The 14,773-nt window shown below is 47.3% G+C and overlaps 1 protein-coding gene across 1 annotated transcript; it reads right to left on the bottom strand.

Moving 5' to 3' along the window:
* Positions 1–9,650: 9,650 nt before the first annotated feature.
* On the bottom strand, positions 9,651–14,355 carry EEF1A1 (eukaryotic translation elongation factor 1 alpha 1). Its single transcript, XM_074819749.1, has 8 exons — positions 14,168–14,355; positions 13,168–13,358; positions 12,067–12,246; positions 11,642–11,938; positions 11,233–11,383; positions 10,794–11,050; positions 10,349–10,583; positions 9,651–10,053 (listed from the first exon to the last, which is right to left on the bottom strand). Exons 2-8 carry the CDS (start codon positions 13,309–13,311, stop codon positions 9,929–9,931), a joined length of 1,389 nt encoding a protein of 462 aa, XP_074675850.1. The 5' UTR covers positions 13,312–13,358; positions 14,168–14,355; the 3' UTR covers positions 9,651–9,928.
* Between the last annotated feature and the right edge of the window lie 418 nt (positions 14,356–14,773).

Here is a 14,773-nt window from a genome sequence, read left to right as displayed (position 1 = left end):
CCCTTGTACCCTGCTACAAAAGTAAACACTTTTTCCTCAGCTTTCTGTGCTACGTTTATTTCTGAGCTACAAAGGCCTTGCTTCTAGTCTCACACACACCACTGTGAATCAAAGGGTGATTCCACTGAGCGGCACCGGTGTCAAAGGAAGAGCAGGAGTGTGGTTTTCCTTTTCTTACTTTTAGCAATTTAATAGTGCACAGCTGTGGTCTGAGAGAGTTAACACTGGGGGAAATTGGAAGTCAGAAGTGCATGGATGCATTGCTTTCCAGCAGATCTTTTTGTAATAACTGCTCTATATTTCAGCATGAAGTGGGTCTTTAGCCACTGGTGAGCTCCCTTGTTAAGACAGGGTGTCCTCTGTTCACATGTGTGTGTTGATGATGTCCGTATTTGCTGAAATGGAAAACCTGGCACGTGCACAAGTTTGAGGACTGACTGTTCCTCAGGTATTAGTTTAAACTATATAGGGCTTGTCACAACATCTCATGCTTGTTGAACAGTTCTCATTCGAGAAGACCTTTAACATGAAAAGAAATCATAGATACAAGTAGTTTGATTTGTTTTGTTAAGAAAACCAAGCACAGAAAGGCCAAATAATCTGCCATAAATGCCATGGGCAGGTAGCGTGCAGACATCATGCCATTTGGTTTCTAACTCCACTGGGGATTTGTTACAATGCCCAAGGTTTGGTTTTTATGGGAAGGCAAAGTGAGCTTAGACCCTCCTAGGTCCTGTGGTCTCACTAAGGCTGACAGGATGGGAAGGGCAGAACCAGAGGAGCGTGCCTTTAACATGGATGTCTGCTTGCTTTTCCTTGGCTGTGTGGTAATGAATTGCACTTTGTCCTCCTGTAATCCTTCCTGTGACCAGGCAAGCAGGGAGAGAAGGACGTGTGGTGAGGTTGGCCTAACTTGTTGCACATACCAAGGGGCTTTGTGTTTCCTGTTTCAATGCAAGTCTCTCTTTTTTTTCCCCTCCTGCAGAACACAGGTCTGGTGATCAGCAATTTTCCCTGAGTCAAATTTCCTCAGCTCTCTACCATTCTATCTTGTACCAGATTTTCAAGACAACTGTTGTCTTCCTTTCCTATTCTAGTTTCCATTTTATATGGTACTTGGACTGCCCAGTTTCTTAATCTTTTCTTTATTTCTGCCTGGAAGATGAGAGCAAGAGAAAAATGGGAAGACGTTTTATGCTAGGAGACACTAAAAGCTGTCACCATCACAATCTTTTATGGTCTCAGTGCTGCTGAAACATTTGCAGTGGTGCAGCAGTGACTGTGCTAAATGGCTTGCCTTAGTCCCCCACTTTGCTGGCCCTTGCAAACACAGGTGTGCCTCTTAGTTGAGCATTGCCTTTGCACTTTGGTAGGTAATGATCTTCACTTGCAGTCATTTTAGATGCTTAGGGTTTATCAGCTTTGATGCCTCCACCTCCCAGTGACAAGTATCTCAAGACTCCATTTAGTGGATGCAGGAGGAATCTGCTGTCCCCTCAGAGCTGCCGTTTCCATCGGAGAGGTGCTCTCTGTGCTTCACCCCAAAGCACGGCCTGTGCTGCTCAGAATCCTTCTAGGTGTTTGTTTCCATCTCTTGCCATGTCTTCACAGGGCTGGTGAAAAATGAAATGTGTCTTTCCCCTCTTGTGCTGAAAATTCGTGGTGGCTGGAGCATTCAGCTGGAAGACAGGAGGCTTGCTCTGCAATTGCAATTGCAAAAAGGGCAGAGAGAAAGGGATTGATTATTTTCTTTCTAAACTGCTGTGTAGGCTTAACCCTGCATGTGTAACTCTGAGGGAGGAGACAGATGTGGGTTCCCATCAGAGGCTCTCTGATGCCAGTCACGATCGTACAGTCACCATAAACAGTGCCTGGGCCTTGACTTCTGTGCCAAGGAGCACAGGAGTGGCAAATCTAGCCTGAAAGCCAGAGGCTGCAACTTCTTCACCTCTTTGCAGACTTAAGTCTAGATATTTTGACAGCCTGTGATGTCTCCTTGGGGTGCTCACCTATGAACCACAGGCTCAAACATGTCGTTGTTCTCAGTTTGCCCATCTGTGTCCCTACAGAGTCAGGGTCTCCCCCCTGCAGGAGTGGGTCTGCAGAGCCACCACGAGCGGGCTGCCAACGGCTCAGCACAAGCTGATGCTGCGGTGGAGACAGGAAGCGGATGAAGTGAAGGGTGGAGGCATTCATGTCTAGCATCAGCTGCAGCTCCCAGCACAAGCCCCAGGAGGCACGTTTTCGGGCACTGCTGGGGACTGATCAGCACACGCTGTTCTTGTTCCAAGTGACTTAGCACTTGATGTGGTTAACTGAAGAGCAGGCAAGAAGCCAGGTGGGAAATGAGCTCACTCTGTGCCTTACAGGGCAGCAAGAAGAGAGAGGAGCTGACAACAGGCTTGTGACTAGTCTCCTCGGGTGCAATTTTACATGGCCTAACTTGAAAATTGCTCTGTATCAGCAGGTGGTGGGTTGTGTCACAAGCATACAGGATTTTTGGAGTGACAAATGGACAGGCTGCTGTGGCTGGTACTGCTGAGCTGGCTGCTTCAGCGAGGTTTTTGTTCTTGTCCCACCGCAGCTCATGGGACTTTGGCTGAGTGGCCGCAGGCCAGCTCTGTGACACTGCCCCAGAGCGGGGCCGGCCGATGATGGTGGGCATCAGGCACAAGCTGGAAGCGGCTGTACCAGATGCAGAGCAGTCACATCACAAGCCGTGATCTCAGTTCTCCTCAGCTGTGCCACGAGTGTAGAAATCCCGGGGATTCATGCCCAGAAATGAGTCACAGGAATTACCCTCATGAGGAAGTGACTGCATAGCCCTTGTTCGGGGTTGCTCTTTCCTTTCCCTGGTCCCCATGCACACGTACATCCCCCTTCCTTCTCCAAAGAATCAGACTACTGCCGTCCATAAAAACACTTCAGCAGACTACATAATGCTAGTTATTATTACTAGAAATAACAGTCAAGTAGGAACAAACCTATAATTACACTTAAATTCATCTACTCTTTTTTTCTTTTTCCCCTGGGAAAGGCTATTTAAGGTCTTGTTTTGCACAGAGACAACACCAAACAAGCCTACATCTCTTGCTCCATAATACCTGTGTCCTGTTAGCAGAGCCATAGCCCAGCTTATAAAACTAAATATTTACTAAATATTTAATAATATAACTAAATATATAAAAATAAATAATACTATATAAAAATAAATAACAACAAAATATTTAGTAATTCAGTGGGTTTTCACCCTATTTACTAAGGAATTAGCTTAGAATCCAGCTTCAAAACAGGAACTGCAGATTTTTAAGAAGTCTGGCAATTGCAATAATTAAAAATGAGAAAGACATTAATTTATATATGTGTATATATATTTTAATATATACATGTACATGTATATATTATACATTATACAACCCTCAGCAGCGCTACAGGCTTGGGGAGAAGTGGCTGGAGAGCTGCCAGTCAGAGAGGGACCTGGGAGTGTTGATTGACAGCCAGCTGAACATGAGCCAGCAGTGTGCCCAGGTGGCCAAGAAGGCCAATGGCATCCTGGCTTGTATCAGAAATAGCATGGCCAGCAGGGACAGGGAAGTGATCTTACCCCTGTACTCGGCACTGGTGAGGCCGCACCTCGATGACTGTGTTCAGTTTTGGGCCCCTCACTACAAAAAGGACATTGAATTACTCGAGCGTGTCCAGAGAAGGGCAACGAAGCTGGTGAAGGGTCTGGAGCACATGTCGTACGAGGAGCGGCTGAGGGAACTGGGGTTGTTTAGTCTGGAGAAGAGGAGGCTGAGGGGAGACCTCATCGCCCTCTACAGCTACCTGAAAGGAGGTTGCAGAGAGCTGGGGATGAGTCTCTTTAACCAAATAATGAGCGATAGGACAAGAGGTAATGGCCTCAAGTTGCACCAGGGAAAGTTTAGACTGGATATTAGGAAGCATTTCTTTACAGAACGGGTTGTTAGGCATTGGAATGGGCTGCCCAGTGAGGTGGTGGAGTCCCCATCCCTGGAGGTGTTTAAGAGTAGGGTTGACATAGCGCTTAGTGATATGGTGTAGTTGGGAACTGCCAGTGTGAGGTTAAGGTTTGGACTAGATGATCTTTAAGGTCCTTTCCAGCCTTGATGATTCTGTGATACACATACATATACATCAAATAAAAAAATGGGAGCTTTGCCCAAGATGTGAGCAGGTGGCTGCAGATAAGCAGAATCTGAAACCTTCTTTTAAATTTCAGCCCTACCTGCAATAAAACCCCTCCAGTAGGGGAAGGTTGTCTCAACTTTCCATTGCTGTGCGGGTTTGGAGTCGGCTGCCTTGCCAGCTGGCCAACTACACTGAGCCCTGCAGAACAGGGACCTGGGGTGGGAATCTGGGCTCCGCTGTGGCTCTTCCCCTTTGTGTTGAATAATCCAGATTTTACTGGGCTGAAAGGGAAAAAGTGACTGTGATTGCTGCTGGCAGGGCAGGCAGGGCCCCGAGTTAGGAGTGAGCTGGCTCTGGTTCTTTCCAGTGACTATGTAATACAAAAAAATGACGTATTAACCCATGGACTTGTGCTTGTGCTGGGCCTGAGCTAGCAGATGCTTTTGCAGAAGGACAGATGACCAGGTTACTGGACTGCTCCACTCAGAAGAGCCAGGAGAAAGCTCTAGCACGGTACAACAGCACACTGAGGACAAACCTATCACTACAGCATCCTTGAAAGCACACATTTGGCCCATGAGGGATGTCACCAGTGAAAGCTTAGATACCTTAAATGCTTGGGTTTTGGGTTTGGTTTTTTTAAAGGAAGAAATAAACAAAATCTGCACAAATTCAGAACTGTTAAGCATAGGCACAGCTGCTTGGCAGCCACCCCTTGTGCACCCCACTGCTGCCCCACCGTCGCCCCTGCCCACAGGCCAGAGACTGCCCCTAGGGGAACCGCACCCTAATTTATCTCCCCATTTCCTCAAGTACTTCATCCAGCAGCTTTCGAGGAAAATACGTGTTTAACTGTCACCTTATCAGTGCAGAAGAGCTACCAGATTTGAATTATGTTGTGTAAATATTTGAAACACAAAGGATTAAAGAATTATTGATAGGCAGCCAGAGAAAGTAACCTCATTTAAAAAAAAAAAAAGCAGCAGGCAATGCTGTAATTGATTCATAATGCAGAAGTAATCTGAAGAGACTAAAGAAGATTCAGAAAAGGCTAAAAAACCACAGCTTCTGTGTTTTGGAAATCAATATGGTTTTGTCATCTGCCAGGTTCTCATTCAGCTCTTTAGCACCCTGGGTGCTCTCTTCAGCACCATGGGTGTTCTCTTCTTCCTCGTGAAGTGAAGCGGTTTCAGCCTTCACCTTGGTAAACAGTAGGAGCATTGCAAGAGAGATGACGATTTGGTGTTATATTCTGTGGTCACAGTTTATTCCTCTGTTTAGCTCATGGTTTGGTTATTGTTAGGATGTGCAGTTTCAGAAGGATAAGTTCCTGGGCAGAAAGTACTTTTTGGTCCAAACAACATGAAGAATTTGAGGACATGAAAATAATCATCATAAACTGAAATGTGTTAATACTGTCAGGAATTTGCAATTTGCAGTGAAAAGCAAGAAAGAGAAAAGAATTCTTGTAGAAAGGGTCTTCAGATGGTGCAGCCACTTTGAACAGGACCTCAGAGAAGCACAAGCCACACAGGGACTGGGAAAAAAGACGACTGGCTGATCAGCAAAGGAAGATCCATTTTAGATCTAGGAGCAAACATAAACTGAGGATTGAGAGAAGTCAGTTAGATCTCGCAAGGGATCTTAAACAGCTAGTAAGAAGTTCTGCAGCCCCTTGCATGAAGGTAGGCAAGGGAAAGAAACTGCATTGTTTTGAAGGAAGCACAAAGCAAAACTTATCCTTGGTTGCCCAAAACATGGCAAAATTAGTTACCTCAACCTGTGCACACCGCTGGTTGGCAGCAGCTCCTCAGGGCATGTGTCTCTGCGAAGTCCCTGGCTCCCTCAAGCAGGGTCCTTTCCCTGTGCCCTCCCTCACACACACATCCACCCTCCACAGCACAGCCACACTGCAGCAGCGTGCATCAGGAAAAACAAACTAGCTTGGCCAGCACTGAGGTGAAGAGGCTTTAAAAAAAATAAAGGAAAACTCAGCCTCCATCCTTGACAGCAAGTAAGGCTCCTATGCACTACCACTTCGGGGACCAGCAAAAATAAATATTGTGTGGCTCAGAATATGGCAGCAGGGTGCTGCTGCGGAGGCAGGGCACTCATCAGCTCTCCACTGTCTTCCTCTGCCCCTCAAGCCCACCCTAGGCACTACATAAACATTTAACTAATGTAAGTTAAATGTGGGTGAGTTATATTTGTATTACAGACTAAATTTATGCTGTTCTTAAACATATGTTGAAACACTTCGCACCAAGAAGGAAAAGGATATCCCCCTACAGTACAAATTTTGGTTTTGCATGGTTTTATCTTGACCAAATCTAAAATTGAAAATACGAGTTTAGAGAAATGTTATTTGACTCAAACAGAGCTTGTCAGTACCTTTCAACATATATTGAGCCAGCTACAATTGGAGTATGAATTAGTCTTTCATCTGCAATTTCACTAAAATTAACTATACCAGTTACTAGCCTTGTATGAGCTGGTTTGAGATAAAATTAAAATACCTTGGGGTAGTACCCTGAGCAGAGCACATTTCATTCCAGCCTAAAACATTCACCCAAACAAAACTGAGCAAGTAGTTACTTGGCTACAGCTGCTACGACTGTGATGCTCCATTTCCCTACACAGACCAGGCTTTGTTGCCTCCCAGTCCCCAAATACTTTGCCACATAGATTGTTGGAATATTTCTGTGTACTAAAAGCCCTCCAGACTTTGAAAGCATGCATCATCAACTAGAAATTAGGTTTAAATCTTCCAGCTCCCCACTACCACCTTCAGCAATAAAACTCCAAACAGATTAAATATAGTATTCTAGCCAGTTTTCTGCCTTCACAGCTAGCTACATCACCATGGCAGTATGCTTTCACACTTCTGTATAAACATCACCAGCATTCCAGGACAGTATGGAAAGAGTTAAGGACAGCTGTAAGAGTTGCTTAAAGAAATAAGCAGTCAGAAGACAAATACAGTTCTCAACTATCAACATTTATTAAAAGTTTGACCAAAGCAGTTTTATTCCCAAGTTTTTTTTACAAAAGTCTAACAATTTCCCCAGGTAGTCAAAGGTTAATAAAAGAACCGAGATGGCATTGCATTAGTGCATAGAAAGCAAAACTGGTCTACAAAAGTAAAAAAAAAAAAAAAAGAAAAAAACCCCAGACTTTGTGTAAAATTGAGGGTTTAAATACTTGAAAGCAATAGCTAGTATCGCAGGCATTCACAGGTGTCTTTGTTTTTACTGCATACAATGTAATTGTTTTAGCTGCAATAGTGCCTGTTCCTCTAGGCTTCACCGTTTTTCTCCTACAGGAGCAGAACCACCCCTCTCTGCCCCAAGCTATGAAGCTCACTTGCACCTGATCACTTGGGCCATTTTAACATGAACCATCCTCCCAGGGGCTTTTGCAGTTGCCACGCTTTGCACTTTCTGATCTACATAGAGCTGATCAGAATGGCCTCTCCAAAGAGCTGCACTGCCTGCCTTTAGCTGCTGCCCTTCTTTCAGCTTCCGCTAGTTCAGATCAGACACACTTCCATGGCCTATGCTATTCCAAACCTTATTTTGCCTTAAGGCTTCAGTTTGAATCAGTTGCTTATTACAAATTCATTCCCAAATGGTAATAGAGCAAGTATACCCAGCTGAAGACAGCACTGTGCGAAGAGGGCGGAGGAACTGTAGACTGGATGTTGCACATCCAGGCCGCAGCCAGCCAAACCAAACATCCTGCACCTACACAGGAACATGTACGAAATCGAACAAACGCAGAGCTGCACGGAAGGCGCAGTTTGTGCCAAAGCCGTTTTTCTTTTCATCATTAGAACTTTGCACTTTGCTGAACCAGTCTGACCAAAGTCTCTCAGAAAAAAGTCAGCAGTTAAACTGAAAAGCATGCAAAGATTTGGCAAGATAGTTCAGCTTTATTATGGCAACGGTACCTCTGCCTCAACTTTAAAGTTATGTACTTCCTGTTGCCTTGGGGATACCAACAAACCTTTAGCAGTAATTTAAAAATCATGGTGAGATTCCTCTACTGAATTCCAGTCTTCTACAGAGACTGAAGCACTCTAACCCTTCCTTCCGCTGTACCCAGTACATCTGTACCTTCAGAGACGGTGTGGTGTGTAATGCTCCAAGGTTTTACTGTAGTTAAGACAGAAGGTGAGCAGAAAAGGAGAAAAGATCCAACCAAAGCAAGTAAGAGCATGAAAATAAGTAATAGCAGTTGAGGATTATCCAAGCAGTACAGATATGTTACGAGTTCCTGCAGAGCAAGCACACAGCTGAAGGAAAACAAACGAGAGAATATAGCTGTTACAGACAGAACAAACATACTGGTGTTATGGGAACAATAATCCTTCAAAGGTACTGAATTCTTTTTGAACTTATGTGGGGATGCTGTGGGGAAATTGTGTTAAAGGTTAGTAAAACAGCTGCATCGTTATGCAAGCCAGACCTGATTATCCATTAACTGCTTGTTTCCATTTACCAATTCAAAGCCCCAATTCTGGAAACCCCATTTGTCACAGCTGGCATTTCTTAAGAGCCCGAAATGCTTTACCTGGATTATTTTTCTAGTAATTGTGATCTTTTTGACTAGTTACCCAATTCCACTTCGATTGACCGTTTGAGCCAAATCTTCAACCCCACTGCTAAAGAGACAGCAAGCATACAGCCCTGCCACGTCACTGGGTGCTGACACAGCAGCGCGCATTTATCACATCGCTCTGGGAAACACACCAGGACGTTCTCCAGACATCCCAGAAACATCCCTGACCCAAAGTTCAAAAATTCAAAACCATCAAGCAGGACAGGTATGAACACCATCCTGTTGGAAGTCAGTGGAAATACCTGGTTTCTGAGGTTTGTTCTTGAAAGAAAAACTGAGCAAGACGCAGTAACGGTGGGTCAGAGACAGCCTGACAAGCGTCACAGTATGCTCAACAAAATTTGTTTTTGAAGTTTAACTATTTAATGTCTTACTATATATTAGAAAACATTTAAGTGATCTTGAAAGGTCTACACAAATTAATCATCTCCCCAGAAAAATACCTGTTTTTGCTAGCAATTAGAAAGATCTGTGACAAGACACTTGGGAAACCCAACTCTTGATTCTTTATGTTTCTTCAAGGTTAAACGTGTTTTTGTTCACACCATTTCTTCTTCCCAGTATAAAGTTTTTCTTGGTTTACACAATGCATCACAGAATGCACCAGAACACTGTGACTGTTGCCTCACATTTGTGCTACCCAATCTAGAAACCAACTTTAAAGAGAGCACCACAGAATTTATTATTTTTTTTAAGGCTTAGATCAGTTCAAACTAAACCTGCCACTGAATTTTGCTCTGGTCTTCAGAAACAACAAATTTGAGTATTTCTTTGCCATTTCCGAACTTACTCAAGTAACATTCATCCCTTCTGATCCCACCAGGACCGTATATAGGTTTTTCTATGAACTTGACGTTAACCCAAAGAACACAGAGACGTAGCATTGAACTTTTGTTTTAATGGTCTCAAATTCTGTGACAGATTTTTGGTCAAGTTTCCATTTTAAAAAATTTATCGATTTTAAAGACTAATAACTTAAACTGCCACGAAACAAATGGTCCACAAACATTCCTTTCCTTCTGAAGCTTTTACGATGCATTGTAATCATTAACCAGTCTTTTACTATTAAACTTAAATGGCCAATTGAGACAAACAGTTCTGAGACCGTTCTTCCACCACTGATTAAGACTGAGGTGGCAGCTGATGTACAGAATTTTCATTTAGCCTTCTGGGCCTTCTGGGCAGACTTTGTGACCTTGCCAGCTCCACCAGCCTTCTTGTCAACTGCCTTGATGACACCAACAGCAACCGTCTGTCTCATGTCACGCACGGCAAAACGACCTGAAAACAAAAACATTGTTTATGACTTTTGTCTAGGGCTACATACCCACAGTGTTCTCCGCACAGCAGCAACACACAACTTGTGTAAGTGGGCAAATACCACTCTAGGACAGTAAAAACTGCATCAGACTGGGACAGAGATACCACAATTATCCAGAAAGCACCCCTGTACAACTGAAATTTTGGTTCCACTTCCAAGTCACAGCTTACAGAACACACTACATCTCGGTAGTAGAAATCGAGGAGCATCTTTTTCCCAGGGATCAGTATTAACACATTTTAGGAGATGGCTTACCGAGAGGAGGGTAATCAGAGAAGCTCTCCACACACATGGGTTTGCCAGGGATCATATCAACGATGGCAGCATCTCCAGATTTCAGGAATTTGGGGCCATCCTCCAGCTTCTTGCCAGAACGACGATCAATCTTCTCTTTGAGCTCAGCGAATTTGCATGCGATGTGAGCAGTATGGCAATCCAGCACAGGGGCATAACCAGCGCTGATTTGGCCAGGGTGGTTCAGGATAATAACCTAGGAAACCAAGAAAAACAAGTTAACACCAGGATAATTTTGAATACCGATGTCTTACAAAGTCAGAGCCTTTCACGTGATTTGCTTCAAGCTAATGGATCTTGGAACGCAAGTCCATGCCACTTTATAGCTTAGCCTACTAGTAAGAAAGAACAATTTCACAATACAGAGCTACATTTCAAACATCTTTGAAAGAGCTGCAAAAATTACCTGTGCAGTGAAGCCAGCAGCTTCCATTGGAGGATCATTCTTGCTGTCACCAGCAACATTTCCACGGCGAACATCTTTCACAGACACGTTCTTAACATTGAAGCCAACGTTATCACCAGGCAGAGCTTCGCTCAGGGCTTCATGGTGCATCTCAACAGATTTTACTTCAGTTGTAACGTTGACGGGAGCAAATGTAACCACCATGCCTGGCTTCAGAACACCAGTTTCCACACGACCAACTGGTACAGTACCAATGCCTGTAAAAGAGAAGCAGTATTAGCAATTCAGCTCAAGAACATATGCCCTTACAGGAAAAAACACTTTAGACAAGTATCCTGCATTTTCCACTTGAAAAACCAGTTCTCGGGCAAACAACTGCACTTCTGTCCCATACATTAGCTGTTGCTGGCAAGTGAGAAGCATTACAGTGAACACATACCGCCAATTTTGTAGACATCTTGAAGAGGCAGACGCAGAGGTTTGTCAGTTGGACGAGTTGGTGGCAGGATACAGTCCAAAGCTTCAAGGAGGGTGGTTCCACTGGCATTGCCATCCTTTCGGGTAACCTTCCATCCCTTGAACCAGGGCATCTGCAACAGAAACAAGCCCAGGCATAAACTGTCTGCAAAGTTTAATGGCACAAGGCTAGAAAAGACCAAATAGCATATCTCAGCATCACATCAGCACACTATTGCGGAGTAAGAATTTGTGAAGCGCTTGGATTTGATTTCTGACTGCAGTGCTTCCAAACATTAACTATTAAAACACATGTGCATTTTACTACTGCATAGTTTATCTCAATAATCCTCCTAGTTTCATCTGTTACTGTAAAGAAATGTCAAACCTACATTAGAGCTAGGCTCCAACATGTTGTCTCCGTTCCAACCAGAAATTGGCACAAAAGCTACAGTGTCTGGGTTGTAGCCAATTTTCTTGATGTAAGTGCTGACTTCTTTGACAATCTCTTCGTATCTCTTCTGGCTGTAAGGTGGCTCGGTGGAATCCATCTTGTTGACACCAACGATCAGCTGTTTTACACCCAAGGTGTAGGCCAGAAGGGCATGCTCACGGGTCTGCCCGTTCTTGGAAATACCAGCCTCGAACTCACCAACACCAGCAGCAACAATCAGGACAGCACAGTCAGCCTTTGAAGAGAAAAGAAATCCTCATTATAATGCTTGCAACACGTGTCAAAAGTATTAGGGGAACCCTTCCCCACCAATCAATGAACAATTTGCCCGAACTCTTGAAATCCTTAGCTCTATTTACATACCTGAGAAGTTCCAGTAATCATGTTCTTAATGAAGTCTCTGTGTCCAGGAGCATCGATGATAGTGACATAGTATTTGCTTGTTTCGAATTTCCACAAGGAAATATCAATAGTAATACCACGTTCACGTTCAGCTTTTAGCTTGTCCAAGACCCAGGCATATTTGAAGGAACCTTTGCCCATCTATGGAATTAAAAGAAAAAAGGCTTGGGTTTTTTTTCCCTATTTTTGAAGAATGATATGTATTTGCATTTACTTCAGAAAAATCACACACTGGCTAAAGAGCAAAATCTAAGAATAGTAAGTGGTTCAATACTGAAAAACGTTGCTGCTTGTAAAACAGGCAACAAGATACACTTGGCACTGCTAGTGAGAGATGCCAACTGTTTCCTGTTATTTAACTTGTTGACAGTTTAGCCCTCTTGACAGCTTGTTAATTGCACTAACAGATCTTCAGGACAGATCTCTTGAGCCTAAGCGCTACTATCAAGTGACCTCTACAAATGTAAGTACTCTTACTAATGCAATCCCTGTGATAATTAACACTTTTAACTGCCACTCAGCCCAACATCCGCTACATTTCATTCTGCAATGTGCTCATGACCACCTATGCTGTTATTTTACAGGAAAAAAAGGAAAAAAGTAGACCAGTAAGACTTTCTACAGGTTCAAACACCAAATCCATACCTTTCTCATTTTCAGAAGTAGACCTTATCAGAGCACCTAAATTTTATCCTCAACTTAATGTGTGCAAAGACTGAAGCTGGGAACTTCACTTAAATTATGATTCCAGACATAATTATGTAGATGCAGCTTTAGACTACGTTTTTTCTCCCTCATTCTACGCTTCACAATTTGAGCTCTGCCAACTAACATAATGGCGGATACAACACTTACGCACTTGTTCAACTACGGGGACAACTGCAACCTAACTGCCACCCCGTGGCCACAGAACACTTACGCACTTGTTCAACTACCGGGACAGTTGCAACCAAACCGCCTCCCTGTGGCCACAAAACAGTTTGCAACTAAGTTTTGCAACTAAATCTCTCTTTATTCATCCCTGCACCGCGAAATCCTGCTGGATGTCACAGTCCCACCCACCTCAGCAGCTTCCTTCTCGAACTTCTCGATGGTCCTCTTGTCGATGCCACCGCATTTGTAGATGAGGTGGCCGGTGGTGGTGGACTTGCCAGAATCGACGTGGCCGATGACGACGATGTTGATGTGGGTCTTCTCCTTTCCCATTTCGGATGTTAGTTAAGTTCCTTCTTTCAGCGAAAGAGAATCGACACCTGGAAGTTCCCCAGACAAATACTAGTTATGCCTCCAGCGCGGGCGCCCTCCCCAGGGCCGCCGGCGGGAACCCGGCCGAGGGGGCGGCGGGCAGCGATGGCGGCCCCGCGTGCAGGGCGGCCCGGGCAGGCCCGGCCGGGATGGAGGCCCGGCCCCGCCCCGCCCCCGCCGCCGGGGGCGGGGCGGGCGGGCGCCGGCCGGGGGCCCCCGCGGAGCGCCCCTCGCGTCGCCCCCTCCCCGCGCCGCCGCCGGGCTCGTGTTACCCCGGCGGCCGGGGCGGCGGCGCGGCGGGCCCGGCGGGGCTGACGGGCAGCGAGGAGGGCGGGGCCGGCCCGCTCCTTTGTGTGACTCACCCCGCCCGGGCCGCCGCGTCCTCCATTTTGTGGAGCTGGCGGCAGGAAAGGCGAGCGGCCATTTTTTTACTCGTGCCCCATCTCCCCCTCCCCCACCGCGGCCACGAGCCCGGCCGCCCGCCACGCAGCGCGCGGCCCGGCCCCACCGCCCCCCGCGCAACAGGGGCAGGCGGCCGGCCGCCCCCGGCCACACGGTCACGCCGGTCCGTGGGCCCCAGCGCGGGGGAGGGGATCGAGGAGAACGATGCGTCGCCATCTCCCCACCGCGCGCTCTCCCGCCTGCCGCGCTCCCCCGGCAGCGCCCCCCGCCCCTCCTTCCCCCGACCGACCCCCCTCTCCAGCGCACCGCTCGCGCGGCGGCGGCCACCCGCGGGCTCGCCGCCCGCCGGGCCCCCACGGTGCCCGGGTCCCTGGCCCGGCCCACCCCCGGCCTGCCCCGCGCGGACGCGCCTCACCTGCAAGGCGCCGGCAAACCCGTAGCGAAAAAGACCGACGGCGTGAACGCCGCCCCTTATATACCCTGGGCGGGGGCGGGGCCTAAGGGACACGTCACCACTCCCGGCGGCCCCGCGGCCCCGCCCCCGCAGCCCCGCCCGGGCGGCCGCGCGGGCAAAGGGCGCTCCCCGCCCCCGCCGCGGGGCTGCCTCGGGGCCCGCGGGGCCTTTCCCGCTCCCGCCTGTACCGGGAGCCTCCCCCACCGCCTCCTCCGGGGTAAGCGGACAACGGCCACCCGTGGGTAGCGGGACCGGGCTGCCGGTTCCTCTGTCCCTGCGGCGGGGCGGTGCCGGGCTGCGCTGGGGGAGCGGGGAGGTGACCCCTTCCAGCGCCAGGAGCGGCAGCGGCCGAGAGGAGCCGGCAGGAGCTGAAAGGGAGCAGAGCCGAGGGGGAGCCCCGGGTGCTCGGTGAGGGCGAGCGTTTGCCCCGGCCCCTCCCGCGGAGGACAGGCGCCGCGGCGGAGCTGGAGGCCGCGGGGACGAGGCGTCGTCACACGTTGCATCATGGCCCGGGCCGGGGGGGACGCAGCAGCTAAAGGAAGTCCCGGGGGAATAGCCCCGGGCAAA

Source organism: Strix aluco, chromosome 3, assembly GCF_031877795.1.
Source record: "Strix aluco isolate bStrAlu1 chromosome 3, bStrAlu1.hap1, whole genome shotgun sequence".
Classification (NCBI taxonomy): Eukaryota; Metazoa; Chordata; class Aves; order Strigiformes; family Strigidae; genus Strix; species Strix aluco.
This window is presented reverse-complemented; position numbering and strand designations above follow the sequence as displayed.

What these genes read in the sequence shown, in the direction of transcription:
- EEF1A1 (XM_074819749.1), bottom strand. Translation starts at nt 13,311, where the DNA reads ATGGGAAAGGAGAAGACCCACATCAACATCGTCGTCATCGGCCACGTC. An exon ending in TGATTACTGGAACTTCTCAG is followed by an intron (nt 11,939 to 12,066) that starts GTATGTAAATAG and finishes TTCTCTTCAAAG; the next exon opens with GCTGACTGTGCTGTCCTGAT. An exon ending in CTCTGATTACCCTCCTCTCG is followed by an intron (nt 10,054 to 10,348) that starts GTAAGCCATCTC and finishes TTTTGTTTTCAG; the next exon opens with GTCGTTTTGCCGTGCGTGAC.